This window comes from Lissotriton helveticus, chromosome 5_1 (genome assembly GCF_964261635.1).
Source record: "Lissotriton helveticus chromosome 5_1, aLisHel1.1, whole genome shotgun sequence".
Taxonomy (NCBI): Eukaryota; Metazoa; Chordata; class Amphibia; order Caudata; family Salamandridae; genus Lissotriton; species Lissotriton helveticus.
The window spans coordinates 491,560,404-491,583,157 of record NC_136065.1 but is presented as its reverse complement, the minus strand read 5'-3'; the positions used below and the strand labels follow the sequence as shown (position 1 = coordinate 491,583,157).

General features: G+C 46.3%; 1 protein-coding gene across 1 annotated transcript in view; it reads right to left on the bottom strand.

Moving 5' to 3' along the window:
• Positions 1 to 22,754, bottom strand: part of LOC144754688 (protein-arginine deiminase type-3-like) — a 417,320-nt gene that overhangs the window by 299,401 nt on the left and 95,165 nt on the right. The window contains exons 2-4 of the mRNA XM_078642811.1: positions 17,655 to 17,829; positions 15,074 to 15,149; positions 2,922 to 2,983 (exon numbers count right to left, since the gene is read on the bottom strand). Coding sequence (XP_078498937.1) covers positions 2,922 to 2,983; positions 15,074 to 15,149; positions 17,655 to 17,829 — 313 coding nt within the window. The remainder of the gene's footprint in view (positions 1 to 2,921; positions 2,984 to 15,073; positions 15,150 to 17,654; positions 17,830 to 22,754) is intronic.

Below are 22,754 nucleotides of genomic sequence, written 5' to 3'. Positions count from 1 at the left end.
GGAGGATAGCAAAAAGTTCAGGGATAACCCTGCAAAAAGGGCCAAGTCACACAGGCAGCATACAATTTTCCAGATTGCTAGTACTAAACAGACCTTCTTATGTTTAGGTCTGAGGATGGACAGGCCCCATTCAAGGTTCTGTATGAATGGAATACTCACCATTCAGTAGTGGTTACTGTAAGCAGTAGGTTGTGGTTTTGATGAGAAAATGACTGCAGAGACCAGTGAGTTCTATTTTGGATACACCTCGTAAACGCCTTGCAAAAGATGGAGGTTGTGGTACAGCCTTTCAAGACAGTGATAGGGCAGTGATAACATTCTACAGAAGGAGGGCGTACCCTCAGACACATTATCTCTTCCTGAGCATTGCCATTTGGCAGATGGTGCGTGCTAACAAGTGGGAAGGGGCTTTCTTTTGTAGTGCAGAGGGACTTCTCTAGGCAGGGTCTGCCCCTTCAATCTCTTCACAGAGTGCTACTCTAAAAGATGGATGACAGCCCGATGCCATGTTCACTCTTCCCTGTGCAAATGCTTTGTGATTCTCCAGTTGGAGACAGCATCTCACCTACATGCTGTGAGAGTCACCACCTAATCTGTGTCTGCTCTGCAGAAGAATAAGTAACTTTTAAAGGGAACATTCTCAGAATAGTTACAGGACACCAACAGCGAGATCTACAACTCCTGTCTGGAAAATTATAATAAAAGTAGGGCCCAAACAATCAAAAACAAAATCAATTCCCCACTTAGTTAATGGCAGAAGCACACATTTAATGTTGAGATCTCTTGGTGACGTGTTATCTGCAGCAGCAGTGCAGGTTTTCCAGGTTGTATCTATTGATCACTGTCCGCCCAAACAATCCCACTTATTTCCAGTTTCAAGATCTTCATGGTCAAGTAAGGGAGTGCTCTGCAGAGAACTCTAAGGACGGCTGAAATCCAGGACAGGTGTCTTTTGACAGCCAGTCTCCCAGAGGTGTGGTAGAAGGGCTGTCGGCAGGGCCGGACTGAGAACGAAAACCGGCCCTGGCAAAGTGCTCTGCCGTCCCCTTTCCCACGGGAGGTTGGGGGTACCGCCAAGCTCCTTGCCAGGGCAGGCCAGGAGGAGAAGCCCAGTCGCTGATCCATTAGTGGTGGAACAGCCCAGAAGAGCAGACGTAATCCAAGGAGTATGACCGGTTCTGACCATAGTATGGAGTGGGTCTCTGGCCTTCCAGTAAGCTACCGCTTCGGGGAAGTGTGAACAGCGCTGACCTGAGTCTATGACTGGGTCTAACTGGCCTTCCCACAGATTTACCAAGCAAGTATTGCATGCCTTCATAGCTGACATCCTAACAGGGCAACAACCAGTGAAATCACAATCCTGCAATTCATCGGCAGGAGAAGACCATCTTGTGCGGACTCTGGTGGGAGCGGACACCATGGTCAGCGGATCCAAAACTCCGAGCATTGGGGGGGGCTCATTGCTGCTGCATCGTCGACGGACAGTGATCAATAGATACGACACGGCAAACCTGCACCGCTGCTGCAGATAACACGTCACCAAGAGATCTCAACATTAAATGTGTGCTTCTGCCATTAACTAAGTGGGGAATTGATTTTGTTTTTCAAAAGTAACACTAAGAGAACTCTCTAGTAGTGGGGGACATGAGGGAACTGACCTATAGGTTATTGATTCAGGAACGTTGCTTGCACATGCCTTAATAAGCTTGCACCCCTGCCTTAATCGCACCTGGTTATATTCTGCTGAATACAGAATTCCACAGAATATGTTTTAGTACTTGCACCATATGTGCATGATTTTGCGTGGCATTTCATTTTGGTATGCTATCAAAGTACTTTTCTTTTTTATCAAAAAGAGAACTTTAGTGTCTCTGTTACATAACTGTTGAGTTCTGAGTCTGTCTCGTGTACTTGCTCTTGAAGTATTTGAATGCTCGCCCTCAGTACCTTGAGAATTGAGTGCAGAAAGAATGTTCCTGGCACCCAGGTTGCTGTGCTATAATAGGTCTGCATCTGGATATCCGTGGTGAAAGGTTTCAGCCACCTCAGCGGAGGCCCAGTAACCACAGATTGCCCCAGTAACCACTTCTCTACCAGTTCCTGGGTCTTTGTCTCAGTATTGATGTTTCCCCAAGTGCTTGTTTCTCCATGCATGATTCCACATCGTCCTGTTCTTAGTGCTGTGTCAAACTGCACTAGAATTATGGTAGGGGCCATCATATCGCAGTATTGATTACTCCCAGTGCCACTACAGGTGTTAAAACCACTGCAAAAACAACAATTGATGGACAGAATGCAGAACAATGTCATACATTCACCCCAGTACAGAGATCTGGGCCTAAATCCATCGTTTTTTGCACTCCACACCACCCCAGTTCAGACATGGCCATATGTAAATCAGCCTTGACCCTGTGCCTCATGGGAACAGTCCAGCCCGAACTGCCAAGCCATGTCTTTCCTGGACCGGAATCAAGCATCCTAGGACCGGTTTCTGGCTATCAGCCGTCTTCAACCAGGATAGCTTGACTCCAGTGGTGTGGAGAGCATGGGACTCACGTCTGAGCATACCCATCCCACTCGGGGTGAAAATTGCAAAAAACACAGTTGATGGACAGAATGCAGAACAATGTCATACATTCACCTACAGGTGTTGCCAAAAGCAAATGAAATGCAATGTACTATTAACAGATCCATGTGGATGAATAATTATGGTTTCTTTGGTTTTTCATTCTGAGCAATTCGTCTCCCAGCTTTAAAGATTAGGCTATATCACCATGAGATAAGTGGCTAGAGTATCAAGATTTTAAGCATCTACATCCCTTTGTATTCCTATAGACATAACCGGAGAGGGATTAATGGGCAAGGCTAGAGGCAGTGGAAGGAATTAAAAAGTAAAAATGTGGGGACAAAACCCTTCTTACCTTTTCATATTTATCTGTGCTTCCCTTTCCATCACGGCAGGTGTCAACATCCAAAGCGGCCACTGTAAATATTTTAGAAGTGTAAAGCAGTCAGAAAGTGAGTAAAGGAAGATCCTATCTTTCTGAAATAGCACATTACATTACCGCATACCGCATATGCGGTAATGTAATCTTCCTACCACCACATTATATCATTCTCATGGCATCCGCAACAGCACACCATACTCCAAGAACCCACCGGAAATCAGCATTATTTGTTCTAGCAGCTCCCTGAACTACTGTCAGCCACATCCACAAAGCACAGGATTCCTTCAACGTACACAAGAAAACATTATATTCTCAGCACAATCAGGAACACTAGGCTTTCAGCACTCTCAAATCCCATAAGAATATTCAGTCTCATCTGCAATAAAACAATATCCTCTACTTCCCTCCCACCACACAATATATATAAAAACATGTTCCACTTAGCACACAAGAACTCGCATCATAAAGAAAACAATTTGCAAGAAGAAATGTCTATCAATGTTAACAAAATGATGAGGCATTGGTTGGCCCATTGCCATTACAAGCAGACAAAGCAAGAAAACTGGTGGCACAACGTGATCTTTGTAAAGTGTCACCAAGCAACACTCTGTAATTCAGTGATGCACTGACCACATTTTCCGGTAGGCTACTCACTGGCAGAAAAACAGCCATGAGTATTGTTTTCATAACACTCTATTCAAAACTGATGTATTTTTGTGTGCCACAGGATTGAGGAGGGAATTTCCACTGGTTCACAGTGTGTGTTCTCCTGTAAAAAATGCGTTCCTTTGGTACTTTTTATTCTTTTAGGCTAATCAATGCGTTTCAAGGACATGATACTTTAATCTTCTTTCCCTCAAAACTTACTCTTAATTTATTTGGGAAAATAAGCTGTAAAATGCAAAGAATGCTCATTTTGGAAAAAAAATTAAAGTTAAGTCGCATGACTCCTCTTTACACAACTGCTGCCTTCACTTAGTGACTGTCTTGAGGGTTTTACTTATTTACACTATAGTATGATGCAACTCAGTTTACACTGACACTCCCTGTTATTCTGCAATGTTTATCTTGGACGATTCATACCATGGTGCACAGAAGTAAGTCGATTTAACTTTGCACCTTATTTGAGGGGCTTCAGAAGTGTAGAAAGTGTTGGGCAATGGAGATAAGGACACTACAGAGCTGTAGAGGGTAAGGGAGAGAAACGTGCCACTGGGCCCAGCTGCTAGGTTTGCAGAGAAGAGGGGAAAACAGACTCAGGGGTACTGTGTACCTATATACCACAATAAGCATTACATAATAAAAGTAGGGTGGAATATTAATAGCAAACAATGTTGCCTCTAATTTTTCCCTCTGTGTGCGGTAATGAAAGATCTGTGCACTGCAACCAGTGCTACGTGCACTGAATGCATGTAACAACTGTGCAAACGACCTCAGCACAGAACCTGGAAACATGAGTGCATCTAATTTCAACCTTCAATTCTCGCCATTTTAGGAGGTCACTTGAAACTGAACATAAGTTTCTGAAGAAGATATTGACGATAGGAAATTCACCATCCATGAGTGACTTCACTTTCTTCTACAAACCCTCCCTCTATTTTTCATTCATGCTTTTTCTTCCCACATCGCTCTTTCTAAAGTTCTCTAGCTGCTTATCTCAGACTTCAATAATTCCCTTCCTATAGATTGCGGTCTTTTCACTCGCTCCTTCTGTGTGTACTTTCTTTAATCATCTTCAATCAATCAATCAAGGGTTATTAAGCGCGCTACTCACCCGTAAGGGTCTCAAGGCGTAGAGGGGGGGGGGGGGGGGGGGGAGGTTTGCAGATCCGTTAGCCGAAGAGCCAGGTCGTGAGGGAGTGTTCAGGGAGGGGGCGAGTCTGACGTCTGCCTGGATCTCGTTACAGGTTTTGGCCGCAATGTGAGAGAAGGATCTTCCACCTGCTCTGGCTCTGCCAATGCGTGGGGTTTTGGCCAGTGCGACGTTGGAAGATTAGAGGTTTCTTTTGGGTATGTGGAAGTTGATTCTGTCCTTGAGGTATTTGGGTCTGATGTTGTGTAGGCATTTGTAGGTGTGGGTGAGGATTTTGAAGGTGACGCGTTCTTGCCGGGGGATGAAGAGGACGAGTCTGGCAGCGGTGTTCTGTATCCTTTGGAGTTTTCGGAGTGGGAATTTGTTTATGCTGGCGTAGCGAGCGTTTCCATAGTCCAGTCTGCTGGTGATGAGTGCATGGGTGACTGTCTTCCTTGACTCTGGGGGGATCCATTTGAAGGTCTTGCGGAGGATGCAGAGGGTGTTGAAGCAGCTGGATGGGATGGAGTTGATCTGTCGATTCATGGTGAGGGATGAGTCGAGTACGAATCCAAGGTTTTTGGCGTGGTTCCAGGGGGTCGGTGGGCTTCCGAGGGCGGTCGACCACCAGGTGTTGTCCCATGCTGAACGGGTGGTTCAGAGGATGAGGACAGCTGTCTTCTCTGCGTTGAGCTTAAGGCAGCTGTTGGTCATCCAGACTACGACGTCCTGCATTCTTTTTTGGTAAGGGAGAGGATGAGCTGCGTGTTGTCAGCGTAGGAAACAATGTTGAGGCCGTGTTGTCGGATGATGGTAGCGAGGCGGACCATGTAGCTGTTGAAGAGGGTCAGGCTCAGTGATGATCCCTGTGGGACTCTGCATGTGATTTCCGTGGGATCGGAGTGGAAGGGTGGCAGTCTGATTCTTTGGCTTCTTCCGGTGAGGACTGATCAGATCCACTCCACGGCTGTTCTTTGTATGCCGGCGTGATGTAGTCTGGCGATTAGTGTGCAGTGGGAAGTCGAAGGCCACTGTGCGGTCGAGTAGGATGAGTGCTACGGAGAGGCCTTAGTCCAGGAGGGTGCGTATGTCATCTTTGGCGAATAGTAGGGCGGTCTCTGTGCTGTGGTTGCTTCGGAATTCGATTGGGATGGGTCAAGGATGGCATTGTCTTCGATGAATCGGGTCAGTTCCCTGTTGACTGTTTTCTCTGCAACTTTGGCCTCGAAGGCAGGGGAGCAAGATGGGCCAGTAGTTCTTGAGGTTGGTGGGGTCAGCTATCGGCTTCTTGAGCAGGGGCCTGACTTCTGCGCTTTTCAAGTCAACTGGAAAGGTGCCTGTTTCCAAGGTAGTGTTGATAGTGCATTGTAGTTGAGCTGCGATGGCGGTGGCGGATCTGTGGTAGATGTGTGGGGGCTGGGGTCGGTGGGGGCCCCTGAGTGGAAGCCTTTCATGGTTGAGGTGGTGTCTTCAGCTGTGATCGACGTCCAGATGGAGATGGTGGGCTGGCTGGTGTGTCTGGAGGGCGGGCCGGCTGTGGCGGCAGGTAGACGAAGTTGTCGTAGAGGTTTTTGATCTTGAGGTGGAAGTATGTTCCAAACTTGTCGCAGAGGTCTTGGGACAGGGTGAGGTCTGTGGCTTCGCTGCGAGGGTTGGTGAATTGCTAGATGACATTGAAGAGTTCCTTGGAGTTGGTGGAGTTGGCGAGGATTTTGGTGCGGATGAAGGTCCTCTTGGTGGTTCTGCTTTGGTTGTGGTAGACTGCCATGGCATCCTTGCGGGTGGTGTGGTTTTTGGGTGTCTTGGTGTTTCTCCAGGCATCTGAAGGTGCGTCTGGCTTCTTGGAGATTGGTGGTGAACCAGGCGGCTTGCCTGGGGCGCTGTTTGTCGGGGTAGCGTAGCGGGCGACCTCGTACGCGCATTTGGAGTTCCAGGTGTTGAGTTCTCTGGCTGCGGTGTTGGCGTTGGATGCCGAAGTGTCGTTGTTTCGGGTGAGGGCGGAGTTGAGTTGGTTTTCGATGACCTTGCTTCAGTTCCTTCGTGGTGGGCGTGGGGTTGGTTTGGATGCCCTGGGTTTGTTGATGGTGAAATGTATAAAGCAGAGGTCGGTCCATGGAGGTTGCGTTGTGTGGCTGGCATGAACACTGTTACCTGCTGCGAAGATGGGGTCGAGGGTGTGTCATGCCCCGTGGGTCGGTGTGGACATGAGTTGTTTGAGTCTGATGTTGGCAAGGTTGTTGCGAAGGGTGGTGGAGTTGGGGGTGGCTGGCGTTGTCGAGGTGGAAGTTCAGGTCTCTGATGAGTATGTAGTTAATTGTTGCAATGGCATGGGGTACGATGAGTTATTTAAGCAAACCATGGTCCTTAGTATGAAAGTATATAAAAGAAAATGATGATATAGACCAAGTTGGGTACTATATAAGCCCTAAGTCCAGCCTGACATGGAATTTTAATGTGTCAATGTATTTAAAGGTGACATATAATATGTAAGCAACAGTAAAACGGGACACAATCCTGCACCCGGTACAGCGAACAAGTAACAAAAAATTGAAACAGAAATAACAAAACAAACAAATTACAGGCAAAAACTGGAGCTGTGGACGCTTGTGTTAATCATACAATGTGACAAGCTAAACCAAATAGTCACCACAATAAATATACATATTAGACCTTGTGGTACTATTTTATATTGTCGACCTTTCGATCCCAAGCTCATTAAATAAAAGGGATCATCATCAGGACTAGAGAAATAAGGAATGCCTGGTATACACCTAAAAAAGCCGGACGTAGGTACCGGTTGCGATTATGGTGTCCTAAAGGAGTAGCGGGCCCAAGAGGCGCTAGTTTCTGAAATGGTCAAGGCACGTTTCATCTGCCGGTGGTCCAATTCAGGGTATTGGTTGAGGTTAGGTAGATGTAGCGGTATTTCACATTAAGATTCCCAGTGGGGTTTTCCGGTCCTGGGTACAGCCTCCGCGATCCGGGAGGTATGTGCAGCGGGAGCCGCGCGTATTCTGCAAGGGAGACGGCAACAGTGTGCCATGGGTCCCTCAGCGCAATTGCAGGAACTCTGGGGTACGATGAGGTCAGTGATGGCGGAGGCAAAGAGGGGCCGGGGTGGTCTGTAGACAAGCTTTCCCAGAGTTGGGGCTGATCTGGATCTGGAAATGCAGGTGTTCAGCGGAGGGGAAGGTTTCACTGGAGGTGGTGAGCCGGAGGGTGTTTTTGTTAGTGATGGAGAGGCCCCCCTCCCAGCTTGTTGGGGCAGTCCTTCCTCTGGATATTGTATCCATTTGGGATGGCGGTGTTGATGTGGGGGTGGAGGAGGCGTTGGTCCAGGTCTCTGTGAAGAAGGTGATGTCAAGCAAGAGAGAGTCAAGCAGATTCCAGATCTCCATTGCGTGTTTGTGTTGGGTGCGCATGTTGAGGAGGATGCATCTTATGGTGTCGCTGGTGTTGGTTTCTGCTGTGTTGGAGGTCGGGGTGGTGGTGAAGGTGAAGGTCTGGCGGTAGCAGAGGCAGGAGAACTACCCATGGGTTGTTGTTCAGCGTGGCCTGTTTGCAGTCTCTGAGTCTTATGGGGTTGAGTGGGTGGAGGGTAGCTGTGCTGTAGCGGTGGATGGTGGGAGATCCAGGGTCTCTGGGACTGTTTGTGTCGCGGACGGGTGCAGACGGGCTTGCCTTTGATGCGCCGACTGAGCAGCGGCCGCCATTAAGTAGGGAAGGGGGCGGTATGAGAGGGTGGGAGTGGGGGCTGTGCAAGGGGTAGGGGCAGCTGTGACAGGGAAAGCAGTGGGGAATGATATAATTAAAAATAAAAATAAAAGAGGCTACTGTAAGAGGGTAGGAATTAGGCAGAGCAGGAATACGGCAGGGACACTAAAAATTAAATTAAAGGCACCAGGCCGGCGGAGACAGGCATGGCTCTGATGCAGCCATGAGTCTGACTAAAACTGTGAACCCTGCCCAGGAGGAGGGCTCAGTACTTCTCATTTCTCTTTCACACGCCGTCATAATCTGTAAACACTGCATTTTCTTTTTATTTGGCATTGTAAATATATCAACAGCTGTGTACCTCTTTCACACACTTCCCTATAGGATCGAATTTACAATTTGCGCAAATCTAACATTCACTGTGAGCTCTGCAAAGAAGCCAAGAAATGGATGAGCACACAACCTGAACACCTTCCTGGCCCAGTGACAGGCACCATGAAAATCATGCACTTCTTTCAGCCACCACTCCAAAGCTCTTACTTGTGCCAATGAACGCAGAGTCAAATTCAATAATTAAATGCTCCTTTTAATCATTCATTGTTTATGAATCTCCATTACCCCAAGCCCCTCCCATGCTCCAGGTTAGGAAATGTTACTTTCTATACTTGGAGTGCTGTAGATTTACATGCGTTGCATACATCTGCCATCTAGTGATCGGTGCAAATGTTTGCAAGTTTTCCTTTTCTTTTTTAAGAACGTTTGGCCACAGGATACATTTTGACTCCATTCCATGTCCATAATGCATCAGGTCACAGGCTACATCGCATTGGGCGAGTAATGTTAGTAGAGTGTAGAAAAGTAAGACAGGATGTATGTTCTGTGCATTGTTAAAGGCAAAGGTTGGAAAACATTCAGGCTCACAGCCCGCTTCTAGGAAGGAGGGAGGCCAATCTAAATCTAAAGCGCTATAAGCTGCCTTTGCACCTAAACACAAACAAACAGAAGTGTGTACCAATCCTACTTTCTGAAAAGGCAATAAATAGCAATAGGTGTTCAATGCATCGTTTAAGAGGGTTTATCGGTTTACCCAAACAATAAAGGACAAACCATTTATACTTTGCAGCACAGAAATCACTTGTGGTGGATTTTTGAGCCTCCCACAGGATTTGCATACACAACTCTGGAGGTTTCAGCTAAAAAACATCTAAGATCGCAGGTGCCAGGCTGATAGATTCAATTTCCTCAGGTTTGTCTGAATGTCTGAGATGACCCTGATAATGAGACAGTAGAAGTGATATTTGCTTGGGAACGAGCAGACATTTCCAGAAGCATCAAATACCATGGCTGTCTTGCCCAAGTTGGTGCAATTACAAGGAGCGTCATCAATACTTGCCTCATTTTCCTCATAACATATGGATTCAGAGGTAGTGGAGGAAAAGCAGAGGTAAATATCCCTAACCCATTCATCCATAGTGCTTTGTCCATGGACTGTTGGCAACTGGATTCTGAGTCAACCCCATTTGTAATACTGCCCCTGAACTACTCAGGTTTTCATTTCACATTCTTGTACTTGTGTATGTTTCTTGATTATCAAGTCCACAAATTCAATGTTCACTCCTGGTCGATGCTTCATTAGAAGCAGAAAGGGAGTCTGAATGGACTGATGCCAAATCATTTGGGCTTGTGCCGATCCCTGGGATGAGCTAACCCCTCTCCCATTGCTTCTGGATGCAAGACCTAGCTTTCATATTGTCTGTCTTTACCAGTCCTGTTTTGCCTCGAATGAGAGTCTATAATGTTCCATTGGCAACTGGATTGCGGGATCGTCAAGTAGATAACATCACAACCCTGATGTTCTTGCTTCCAGGTTCCCTGAACATTCATGTGTCTGAATGTTTCTCCTTATCCCATGAGGGAGGCATCCATGTTAACTGTCACTTGAAGTGGAGGGTCCCAAAAGAGCCTGCCCACCAGCAAATATTTGTTGTTCCACCAGAGGAATGTGCACTGGGTTCTGAGATCCACCAACACTAGATCTTACCACTGGCCCTCTGCTTGTGATCATTGCCTCAATAGACACTCTTGCTGTGGACACATAGAAAAGTGTCATCTGTGGCCCTGTCACTATGCAAAAAGCCATTATCCTAAACAGTTTCATTACCATCCTCAATGTAAAAGGACAGGTGACCTCTTGGTTTTAGAAAGGGTTTCACCGAAGGCGTCTTACTCCTCAAACCTGTAGAGCTTAACCATATTATGTTGTACTGCCACCTGGAGAGCTGTATGGTTCCCAGTGGTGTCATTTGGGGGAGTAGGGGCTTCACAGGGGAGGGCTCTAGATCAGTACCCTTCTGGGGTAAACACGGTCAGACTCCTAAGGATCATCTCCATTCCCAGGTGTTACAGAGTTGTGAGGGTCATAGGGGATTCCCTGGTCCAAGTCAGTGTGGTCTGAAGGAATAGACCGATGTGGTGACTGAGGAGGCGGTGGTGTCTGAGGAAAGAAGCTGGTAGGAGTGTGTGAGCTGGTGGCTGAGGTTGGGGCCTAGGTGAAGGGAGCTGAGGTGTGGGACCAGTGGCTTTCTCCTTGACCTTTTTGGGAATCAGATAGACCTCGGGGTCCTCTGACATCTACTCCTTGAAAGGAAGCTTACTACTCTTCCCAGTCAGAGGTGTGTGTGCCTTCTCCTGCTGGGCTGGCAGAGCAGATCTTCGTAGAAGAGAGATGTGTGAAGATTTCTTTTGGACTGACATTGGGAACCACAGGGAGCTCAATGGTCATTGGGGTTTTGCTCAAGCCGATCTCAGCGTCGAGGCATATATTGGAGATGACTTCGGTGTGGGTTTCAGAGAACACTTCAGAGTCAATTACAAGTCAGAGGGTAGCTTCTCAGAGGCTCTGGGTCAAACTGGCTAGTTGGGTGCTGAGGCTCACTGCTCTTTGCAAGAGGCTTTACAGGAGGAGTAGAGATCTCTCTGGGTCAGGAGGTCTCAGAGCTATGACCCTTGCGCAAAGGTCAGTGCCTCTTTTGGCTCATATCACGGCTCAAAGCCAGACTCCCTCAGGATTCTCAACATGAAAACGCTTTTGAGTTTGATCCCTGGAGGTTGACTGTCGAACGAGTGGTGGAGACTCTCGGTGTGGCTTTTGTTTTGGGTTCTGTGCTTGGCATGATGGAAGTTCCTCATTCTCAACCTCCAATATGTCAGAGGACAAGACCTCTGGGCTTCAGTCTCCAGGCATCTGCTTAATACGTAAAGGGCCATCCTCTTCCTGTTCAGCACATTTGATATTCCCTGGTCCGAAGAGGTCCAGTATTTTGGACGGGATTTCACTCTGCACTTTGAGGTGGGCTCTATTTACATCAATATCAGATAGTCATTTTAAACCTAAATGTCTGGAACTGGAAAAAGGCAGAGGTTACTGACCCAATTCTGGCTGGGCTATTGGAATCTGCGGTTGCTAGGAATAAAACTGGAATGGCGTTTTTAATACCCTCCACCAACAGCCATTCTCAATATGACCTGAATTGAATTAATAAATTTGCATCAAATAGATCACAGTTGAATCCTACATGGTCACCGATGAGATAGAGAGTTATTTAGTCACTGGGGTCGAATTTACAATAACTGCCTCAGAAGGTCCCGGCGAAAATGTCAGGTCAGGGAGCTGGAACGAGAATGTCTGTACCGGATGGCTGATAAAATAATCTGAGATGGAATCCTAGTGCATTGTGGTCATTAGGAGGAGTCACTTTATATTATGTGACCAAAACCTATTTAAAGAAAAAGAACTTGCAAACGTTAGCGCAACCACACACAATGGCAGAGCCTGCATATATAAAGCCATATAGAAGTAGTAACCTCCCTGATTAAAAAAAAAAGAAAAGAAACGGAGGTCAATTTGACTTAAAGTTGGTAGTTAAGGGCTTACAGTCATACACAGCATAGATGTATTGTCTGTACATGTGTGGGAGCATAGAATGCAAATAATGTATGCCCTGGTGCTATGCCTGGCTACATTTCTTGCTGCTAATTGTAGTTTTTAAATATTAGTTCTTACATCATTTCAACAATCACCTATAACTTCACTTAAAAATTCGTTTTTTTCAGTTTAAAATAAGTATATCATAATATATAAATACATATCTTTTTAGGGAAAGAATCGAATCAAAGGTTAAATTGAAGTTACGGTGAGCTTTGGTTGCGACACGTCGGCGGATATTAAAAAAAAAAAAAAGAAGCCCATTGGGATTTATCAGGTAAACAAACATGTTAAGTTGCAGTATGGTTACAGATTAAAACCAAAAAGTAATGAAATTCACGAGATATGGGTAGTAGCACAATCCATAACTCTCACATCTGAGAGACTACTAGCAAATGAGAGCAGGGAAGATTTAAAGATCCATCAGGGCTACTCTGATGCCATACTAGAGATACCGATATAGCAACAGAGTCCCAGAAATAGGCTATAAATCATCAAACTATGAGGCAATAGACACTTCTGCTTCCAAACACAGCACGTGATGAGAGCTGCACCAGGTTCTTGGTCGGCCAATCAGAGTGTGGCTTATTAAATTTTTTGCACCAAGGCCCAACTATGTGGTGTACAGGACAGCTTGCCATATGCCCACAGTACAGCGCTCTGGACTAGAGAGTGCACCCAAAGCTTTCTGCAGGACTCGGCCAGCCCTAGGTCCACTCTGCGTGATTTATTGTAGTAAGGACCCTCGTCAGCACAAGCATCGTCCTCCACGTGTTTTGGGTCACAATTTCCTGTTCTGGCGAATGGTGACAGTCAGGGATGATGACTCGGTGCAGCTCTGTGCATGCCACTCTTTGGGATGTGAGGAGGATCCTTGACCCAGTGGCAGAGCGAACCCCGAAGGTACTGTGGGGGGATGGAGCCGCACTTCAGTCCCGCATGCCCTTTGATCCAACAGGAGGTCTTTCGTGCCTTAAGTTGGCCACAAGTATAGGCACTAAAAGGTGGATAAACATTACCAGGACTTTTTGGTGTTGTGTGTCCCCCACCTACAGAGGCCAGTGATCGAAGGGCACTGTTGTCCCTTCACTAATTACCATGATTAGCCTGATAGAAGCAAAAGTACTTGGGAACTTTTTTTTTAACGAAGTTTTATATAGTGCAAACTTGACCCGAAGGTATCCGGTATCAGAGCGCTTTACACGAGCACGAGTTGCATTACACGAGGACACATTCATTTTTGTTAGGCACGGGGGGATTACGTGATTTGCCCAGAATCACAGGATGTTGCGTCCTTGCCCAGACTCGAGCCCGGTTCCCTAGATTTGAGGTCAACCACCCTAGCCTTTAGGCCAACTCCTCTGCCCAGCTTGTTATTATTTGTTTCATTTCATGTGGGCTTTATGTCTCTCAAGGGAGCGAATGCATATTTCAACAGGGTGTGCCCTTCAGGTATTTATTGTGATAACTGAAACAGTAATTGGAACACAATCTCTAGGGACACTGTATAAAATCAACTTCGGATCCGTCTGAGTTATGTACAACACTGGGAACATTTGATCATTCACGGAAACATATACAACAAACCATGTTGATGTATATATGTCACAATTACCTTTCATTGTCCCCTTCCCACATGTGAACACTCTACCCCATCCTCTCTTCCCTACGACACCTAGAGCACTGTAAGACATTGCACATTTGTCTTGACAAGTAATTCCATTGCTCCTATATGTAAATGCTTTGATTACAATCGCATCAGATAATCTCTATCATTATAAAACTATTGGAGTGGCGATATGCCTCACTGAATTTGTGTTGTGTTCTTTGCTACTTTAATTTAACACAAAAGATTTGTTTACTGCCGTGACTACACGGTTTGATACTGTACCACTCCAATGCAGCGGGTGGACCAACTTATTGTCCTTCCTCTTTGCCTATATAATTTGTTTTCATAACACAGAAACTTAATTTTCCAAAGGTCATCACTTTTAAGATGGCAGAAAAAATGTAGTTTGATCCCTTTCCCAGCCAGCCACACCTCATGAAAACAAAATCAAACTTGATTGAAAATAATTTCGAACGTAACCAACAATATATATATATATTTATATATATATATAATATTCAAGCACAAATGATATGTAAGTGAGTGCTGGATTTCATAAAAAGCTGTCAAGGGGCAAAGTGGTATGAAAAACAAAAAATATATTTTTTAAAGTTTGTTGTTCTTAACCATATCCAAACAATCATTGCGAGTCAACCGTGTAATCTTTATATTTATCTACACTATGTAAAACACCATTCTTATACAATAAAAGAGTACTATCGAAATACCTCAAACAAAATAGTGAGTTGGTAAAGTCAGTAAAACCATGGCTAATGGAATAACTTTCAACAACCAATAGATTTTTTAGTTCATGTGGTCAGAATACTGTAGAGGAGATGTGATGCAAGCCAATGTTCTGGTCCATCATGCCTGCACCCAGTGAGTGTCCCCTTCTGCGTCTCACTAATGGCTCTGCGCTTGAAGATGCTGGCTATGAACCCGGTTGTGTTCCAGAAAATCAGATGGTCTTCCAAAGAACAGTGCTACAGCAATTATAGTTAGAGCTTAGAGAGAGGTTTACTTACCCACACCAGTAAAAAGGACTCTCGCCTTCTCTAGAAGAGTGTCCGTTTTCTCACTGTCATAATATGATACGGTTATCTGTGAAGGAAGTCACATCAGAAGATTAAAAATTAGCAGCAAAATCCGGATTATTGCAGACATACAACTATCTCTAACGGGTCATACCAACTGAAATATATTCAAGGACAAGCTGTAAGTAAACTGTATAGCAAACCCTGTAATAATTACTACCAGTCCTCAGAGATTCACTCTAAAAGAAGTCAGCCAGGCAACCCACAAAAACCTAAACTACACAAGAAAGTAGCTTTAAGCATTTTTCGGATCCTTAAATGTCTATGTGATACGCCTTAGAGTAAGAGGAATCCACATTATCAACACACTACAGGAGGCAATTGCACTGACATATATATATATATATATATATATTTCTTTTTTAAGGTCATTTTGGATGAATGTCTGGTTTATTGCCATCACTTCTGTTAGAAGTTTGATAGCTCCCTGAATATATTACTATACATAGATTTTATTAAGCCATTAAGGGACCTGATATATTCTACTTTTAGTCAGGGTGGCATTTGGTTATGATGTGTTTTCATCTGGAAGTTTTAGTCATGTATGGTCTCTTTAATTCATATTTTATTCTAGTTGTGAGAAGCATGGCAGAATGTACCTCATACCTAGACGCTTGATAAACATCATGACACATCCCTTATTATAAACTTGGTGAACACGTTAGAACAATCCCAAGGTTACTGGTTAAAGGACAACACATTTAAGCTCAATAGAACTAATACTGTCTGAAGTAAGTTTTGAACTAGTTTTTATTTTATTTAGGAAATGTGAAAGAAGCATTCATCACACGCAGCGTCAAGGTACCAGTATAATGTAGCTGGCACAGGTGAACGTGCAGATTAGGTCAAATATCTCACTTATAGTCATATTTTCAGAAAAGTAGCACACATGTGATGGCTCTGAGAAGTTGTGAAAAGGAATACTGAAGCATTTAACACATAGGGCCAAACCTTAGTCACAAGATTGTTTCTAAGTGGGGAATAACCACGGTCCTCTTAGACGAGAGTAGTGGCTTTGACATGTAGTGTGGGGAGATGAACTGGTCTGGTGGGTTGGGTCCTTGTTGTTGAGGGCTTTGTGTGCTGAAACATTGAACTAGCATCTCCTGCAAAGGGAGTCAATTGAGAGCGGTCAGATGTGTGGAATGTGGTTGAGGCCAATATTGGGGATATGGTGTAGGAAGTATAGCCCACCCACCTCGTGAACTAAAATGTTTGTGCCTTCATCATGCTGTTAGATCTGCCAGTTTTTAAAATACGGAATCACAAATTTGTGTATTCCAAAAAGTGACCACAGTGCTTTATTTTAACCCCATATTGTTTAAGGTGTATCTCTGAACCATCATTGAATGAGTACACCATAGTGGTTGCAGCATTTTAACCTGGTGCTAAAACCAGATTAGGCAGGATTAAGAGGGAGGTTTACTTTGAGGAGAGATCAGAGCGTAGGGACAGCAAAGGCTTCAAGTATCTATAAGAGAATTGGAGCACAACCACTATGCAATAATCTGCAGGTGACGTGCATCCAGGGGAGAAGGGAGGAAATGGTTCAGTCTAAGTCTGCTCAATGCTTTTGGGCAAAGTGGTGTGAAAGGTTTTCATGTAGAAGCGGCCGATGGGGCATCAGATTGTTGGGAGCCTGGTAGGTAACTTTCTGTATGGCTTTAAAAATCTCTAACATCTTCCCATGCTATATGCCAAATACCGGGTGCTCAGATGAAAAGTAAAACGAAATCTTATGTATATTCAAATCATTTTCAGACATGTCAACACCCAAAGTACATCTATGTGCCGAAGGAAATACATGCAACATGAATATGGTACAACTGCAATGAAAGCAGATAATCTATGCCAGTGGTTCTTAACCTGTGGTCTGAAGACACCTGAAGATCTACAAAAGCTACTCAAGGGGTACGTGACCGTTTAGAAAATTCAAAAAGAATTAACAGATTAATAAAATGCATATAAAAAAGGTGTCAAAATGTGCAATTGAAAATATCCACAATATTCTGTGAATGTGATGGACTTTGAAATTGGAAGTTAAATATTAAGGTATTATCCTCAGACTGATTCATGAGAGCAGTGCAAGAGCATTAAACAGAATATAGTATGGACGATGATTGGCCTCAATTGAATTTAGAAAGGCTACAACCTTACCATTCAAATTGAGGTTTATTTATATGTATTTGTGAAATAAAGAACATATTTCATCATTTATATATTTCTTTGATGAAAGCTTGTTTCTGTAATTTTTCACGTATTGTTTTGCTGTTCAAATTATCTAAAATACTTATGCAGGCGCTACCGGCTTCCAGGAATAACTCAGAGGGAGTCCCTTGATTCCAATAATGATTCAGTGCGGGCCTCCGGTATCCCAGTAATATACTAAGTGGGAGTCCACACTTGTAAAAAGGTTAAGAACCACTGATCTAGGCCGTCCTAGAGAGGTCACCGACATCAAAATAATACCACTGACAACAAACAGTGTGGGGCGTAACCTGTAGTCTCTCACCTTGTTGTCATTGATGTCAGCACTTGGGGCATCCATAGACACAAGCACCTCCACTTCACTGTCCAGGGGCCACAGATTCGTTGAAGCATCTGCAGCGACTGCCCCACGTCTGTACAAGGCCTGAACTCCACCTGTCCTTTTTACTTGGAAGGTCACAGCTCCTTTTGGGGCACACCTGGTGCAGAGAGAGAGAGAAATTGAAAATACTGAGAACAGCAGGCTAAACTGAGATGAAAACACAAAGGGATTAAACAAAATAAACAAAACAAACTGCAGTTTGCATGAGTAGCAATGTGTCTTTGGATAAATGCAAACAGTTCTATATCCCACCAGCTGTAAAAGGTTTAGAAAGCTAATGTGCTTTAGCAGACCATGTAGATTTGCCTCAATCTGTGATATTTAAAGTTTTGCCTCGTATTTCAGTCTATTGTCTTAAGTGGACGTAACCATTCACGAGAAGCCACTGAGTTCACAAATCTGCATGAGCATTGAGATGTGAGAGAAGCAAGGGGGATTACAGCACAGATAGATAAAGGGTGTGGATGGACAGCTGGAGTCATACGAGCAAGCGGTGAGGCAGTACAAAGATAAACCTGTCAGAGTATCTTAAGGTAGAAGAAGTAGCATGAGAAGTTCATCTCACACCATCAATGTGGAGAACGTCGTTTTTTTTCTTATATTAGTCATCTTAGTAAGACTACTTACTTGGAATGGTGTCGTTAAAAAAGTGGTCTCATCATTCAACATTTATTTTTCCTAGCTACAACAAAGTTCTAGCCTATTTAGGCACCATGGCCTTCTGTTGGCCAAGGGCAAGCTGCGCCACTGAGTTCCCTTGCTTAGCATTGTCTAATAATCAACAAAATCATTTCAGTGGCAGTGAAAGGAAACTCACAAGGAGTGAAACGAGGAATGGGGATGAGGGGTGAGATACTAGCAATGCAAATAATGTATGTGAATTTTGATCCGTCAAGTATTTCTGTGACTGCTGTAAGTGGGCTATTGTAAACACAACATTCCCTCTATTACTGTAGCCACAAAGGAAATTTCAACATTCTGTGCCTCCAGTGTCACCACATACTTTCTATACAACACTCTGTGGTGCTAGGGTGAAACAGTATATAAATCATGCCACACTGAAGTTGCTAAATTACTCCATTGATTGCAAAGATCCTTCAGTAATTGTACGTTTTATTTCACATATAGTTTAAGATTTACAGCGCTATGTTGTATTTTAATATCTTGCGTCCCATGGATACCCTGAGCAAGGCTCATGCCACTGTGATGTAGGGGTTGATAGGGAACAAGCTGGATTTCTGAAACAAAATCTTAAATGTGGGCTTCTGCTGCTGCTGAAGTAAACTACAGAAGAAAGAGGACCAGCGACCAGGTGGGAAAAGAGGCTGGCAAGGAACCAGTTGCATTGAAAGCAATTGAGATGGGTGGGTGAATTTTAGCGTACCCAGGAAGATGATTAGAGACAATGTGTGGGTCGAGAAGAAGCCATTTCAGAAGGGCAGCCAGGCGGTGTTGAACCAAAAGAAAAGTAATCTAGATTTGGCAACAGATTAAACACAAATTTGCTACTAGAATTTTTATCTTTGTGTGCGTCGATCTAATTTACAACTTTTGATACTCTATTCACACCTCCATATGTGCCGAATGCCAGCTAGGGAACATTACCTAGAAAACAAACTTATTTCTGAACAGGACAGAACATTCAGACGCTGGGACAGGGACAGCCATGCCCCATTCTTCCAGTAGATCCAGCCTCCTGCCAAAAGAGTGAGCGCCACATCAAGCTTTTTCACAGGAATGATCATAAGGAAGATGGGCTAGTGGTAAGGGAGCTCAGTGGGCTGGAACTTTGCTGCTGAGACCTGTGTATTACTTGCAGATCATGGGTTTGAACATTTATTGAGTCAAAAACAAATTGTCATTCTCCAAAATGCGTAAAATAAGTACAATCGAATTTGATTAACACGTTTTTATTTGCAGTGGCATGAAACTGGAGCAGCCACCACTATATTTAAAACGTTATCATTCTTTTTCATGCACCAAGTGTACCTGTGAGTGGAGAACACAAATCCGGTTTGAGTTGAACACGCAGGAGCTTTATTTACTTTCAAGGGATTGTGTTCATTTATTCTGTTTGCATTCTACTGGTTTATGGTTAGTGGAGTTTAATTGCGTTGTGGGACTAAAGCATTAATTGTTTGAGGGGCTGATGGGTTTAATGTTACTAGCCAAAACAGGTAGCACATTCATTACCTCCCGGTCCCTCCTGTCCTTGTCCCATTCCTGTACAAAGTGGGTTCGCTGTGGCTGTTGGCCTCCCTGTTCTTGGGTTCCCTTTTTTTCCTAGGGGGGGAGGGGGTGGCTGCCGTGCCCTCCCTCTGTCCTGGTGGGTCCTTGGCCTTGGTGGGCTGTTGGCTCCGGGGCGGTGCACCCGGTGGGCTGTCTGTCTGGCGTTGGTGTTTGCTTCTCGCCTGCTGCCGGTTTGTGTTGCCCTTTGGTTGTCTGGTGGGGTTTGGTTTCTGGTTGTAGTTTCCTTCTCCCCTCTTTGTGTTTGTTTTTGTGGCTTGGTGCACTCTTTGGGGTCCTTTGCCTCTCGCCTGCCACTCCCTTTGCTGCCTGTAGTGGCTGGCTGTCGTGGGTCTTCCTAGGCTTCTGCCTTGGGTGGCTCCTTGTTCCTCGGGTGCGTGGCTCCTGTGCCCCACCCTGTCTGCTAGTTCGGTCTGCCCTGTGCCCTTTCCCTGCTCTCTGGGTGCCGGTCTGGGTGTCCTCTTCGCTGTGCCTGGTGTTGGTCGTTGCCAGTGGGTGTGCTGGTGGGGCTGCTGGTTCTGTCTGCCCTGAGGCCTTTTCTCTGCCAGTTCTGGTTCCCCACTGCTCTCAGTGCCTGTCTGAGTGTCCTCCTCACCGTGCCTGGTCTTGTCCATGGCCGGTGGGTGTGTTGGTGGGGCGGCCGGTTTTGGGTCTGTTGTCAGCCTCCCCTGGTGTGTGGGCCGCGTTGTAGCTTTCCCGCTCCTCCTTGTCAGCCTTGTGGTTCCAGCTGACTCTGCCTGGGCTCTGGGGCTGTGGCTTTCCCCTTGGGGCCTGTCTATTGGGCTTGGGTCTTTTTTCGCTCCAGTGCGGGGCTGGTTATTGGCCTGTGGTGTCTGTGGTCCTTGCTCTTTTGTTGGCTCTGCGGTGCTTGGGTCGGTCGGTATTCGGCCTTCCCTTTTTCTTTCCGCTCCCGCAATCCTCGGTGGTTTCTGCGCCTTTGGATTCTCCGGGTGCCTCTCCTTTAGTTTTCGTGTTGCCTGGGGTGTTCCGGTGTGCTGTTGGGACCTGGGCTTTGCCTCTGTTGGGGTTTAGCCTTGCTGTCCCTGTGTTTGGCCGAACATTTGCCTCTGCGGATGAGTCGCTGGTGTTTTCTCTGCTTGAGTGTGTCTAGCTTTTGGCTCTGGGGCCCTTGGTTGCTTCGGGGTCCCATTTGGGTCCCTGCCTGGGTCTTTTCCCTGATGCCTTGGCACCTTGTTCGGTGGGGCTCTTTCGGCCTCTTGGTGGCCGGTGATTCTGGGCCTGGTGTTCCTGGGCTGGTCTTCTCTCCTTTTTCTGTGCCACTCCTTTGCGCCTGGCTGGTGCGCTGGGTCCATTATGTGGGCTGGTTGGTGATGGCTACCAGGGTCCCTCCCTGTCTTCCTGCTGCTTCTCCTCTCTGGGTGGCCTGGCGATGGCTGGCTCCTATGCCTTTCCCTGTGCCCCTTCTTGGTTGTTTTTTTTTGGAGTTGGGTCGGTTGGCCCTTTGCCTCTCCTTCTGGCCCTTGGGGGCACCGTGTTGGGGGCCTCCTGGCTGGCTGGCCTGTCGGTTTAGCCTGCTGGCTTCTTGGGTGTTTGTGGGGACGCCTGCGGGGCTAGGCTGTTGGCCTCCCTGTTTGTCTCTCTTGTTTTGCTCTTCTGCAGCTTCTCTTGGGGTTTTGCCGTGGGTGGTTCCTTGGTGCCCACCTTTGTCATCCTGGCCGGTGGGTCGGCTCTTGGTTGGTCGGGGTGCCTCCTTCCCAGTTCAGGGGTTTGTTCTTCCCCGGTTCCGTGTTCGGCCCTCTGTTGTTGTCTCTCTTGGTTGTACCCTGGTCTTGTGTGGAATCTGCTGTGCATTGTACTTCGGGGCTCTCCCTGGCCTCCATTAGGCGGGTTGCTGGGTTCGTGTCCTGGTGTCTCCTGCTTTCGGGGTGTGTGCCTCTGATCTGGCCGGTTGGCCGGTCCCTGTGCCCTGGGTTCTTCTCCAGGTGTGGCGACCTTTCTGCGGCTCTCCGGTGTCTCCACTGCGGTTGCCCGCTGGACGTTCCTGCCCTGTGGCCTGGGCCTCCTCTGGGGTGTCTGTGCCTCTGGGTTCTCTTCTCTGTTGCTGGTGTAGTCAGCTGTGGGGGGGGGTGCCTTGCTTGTGTTCGCGGACGCCTTTCTTCCTGGTTGTTCCTCTGGGTCGGTGCCTGTGTTCTTGTCTGGTTCCGTCCTCTTGGGTCTTTGCGGCTCTGCTGGTGGCTACCCCTGGTGTGTTGGGGTTGGTCCTGTGGTTAGTCGTGTTTTTCCTTGTTCTCTTTTGCTTGGGCGTGCCTCTTCGGTCTAGTCTTCCTTCCCCTCAACTTTTGGTGTGGTCGTTGTGGGTTTGTGCAGCTGTGGATCGCCTTCTTCCCTGTTCTAGGGGGTAGGTTATCTGTCTTTTCCCCAGCTGTATTCCTGTTGGCAGGTGGTGTTTCTGGACCTTCAGCCGTGCCTCCCTGCTTGGCGTGCTCTTGTCTGCTCTCCGGCATTCGCCGGGTTGGCTTGGTTTGTCCCTGGTTGGGCGGCTGCTTGGTGGTGCCTGGTGCTGTGGGCTTCGCCCTTGGTGGTTTTCTCCTAGGTTGGTTGCCCTTCTTGGCTTGTTTGCACCGTGGGGGCGCTTCAGCTTCTCCTGGGCCCACTTACCCGGTCGTTCGAGTATGGGGGCGTTTGTTTCATCCCCTCTGGGTGTTCCATTGGGGCTTGGTTCTGGGTGCCAGGCCTCCTACTGGCTTGCCCGGGTGTTCTTGTGCTCTTCTGCGGTCTTTCATGGTCGTCCCCTGCTGGTTTTGGGGTTTCGGC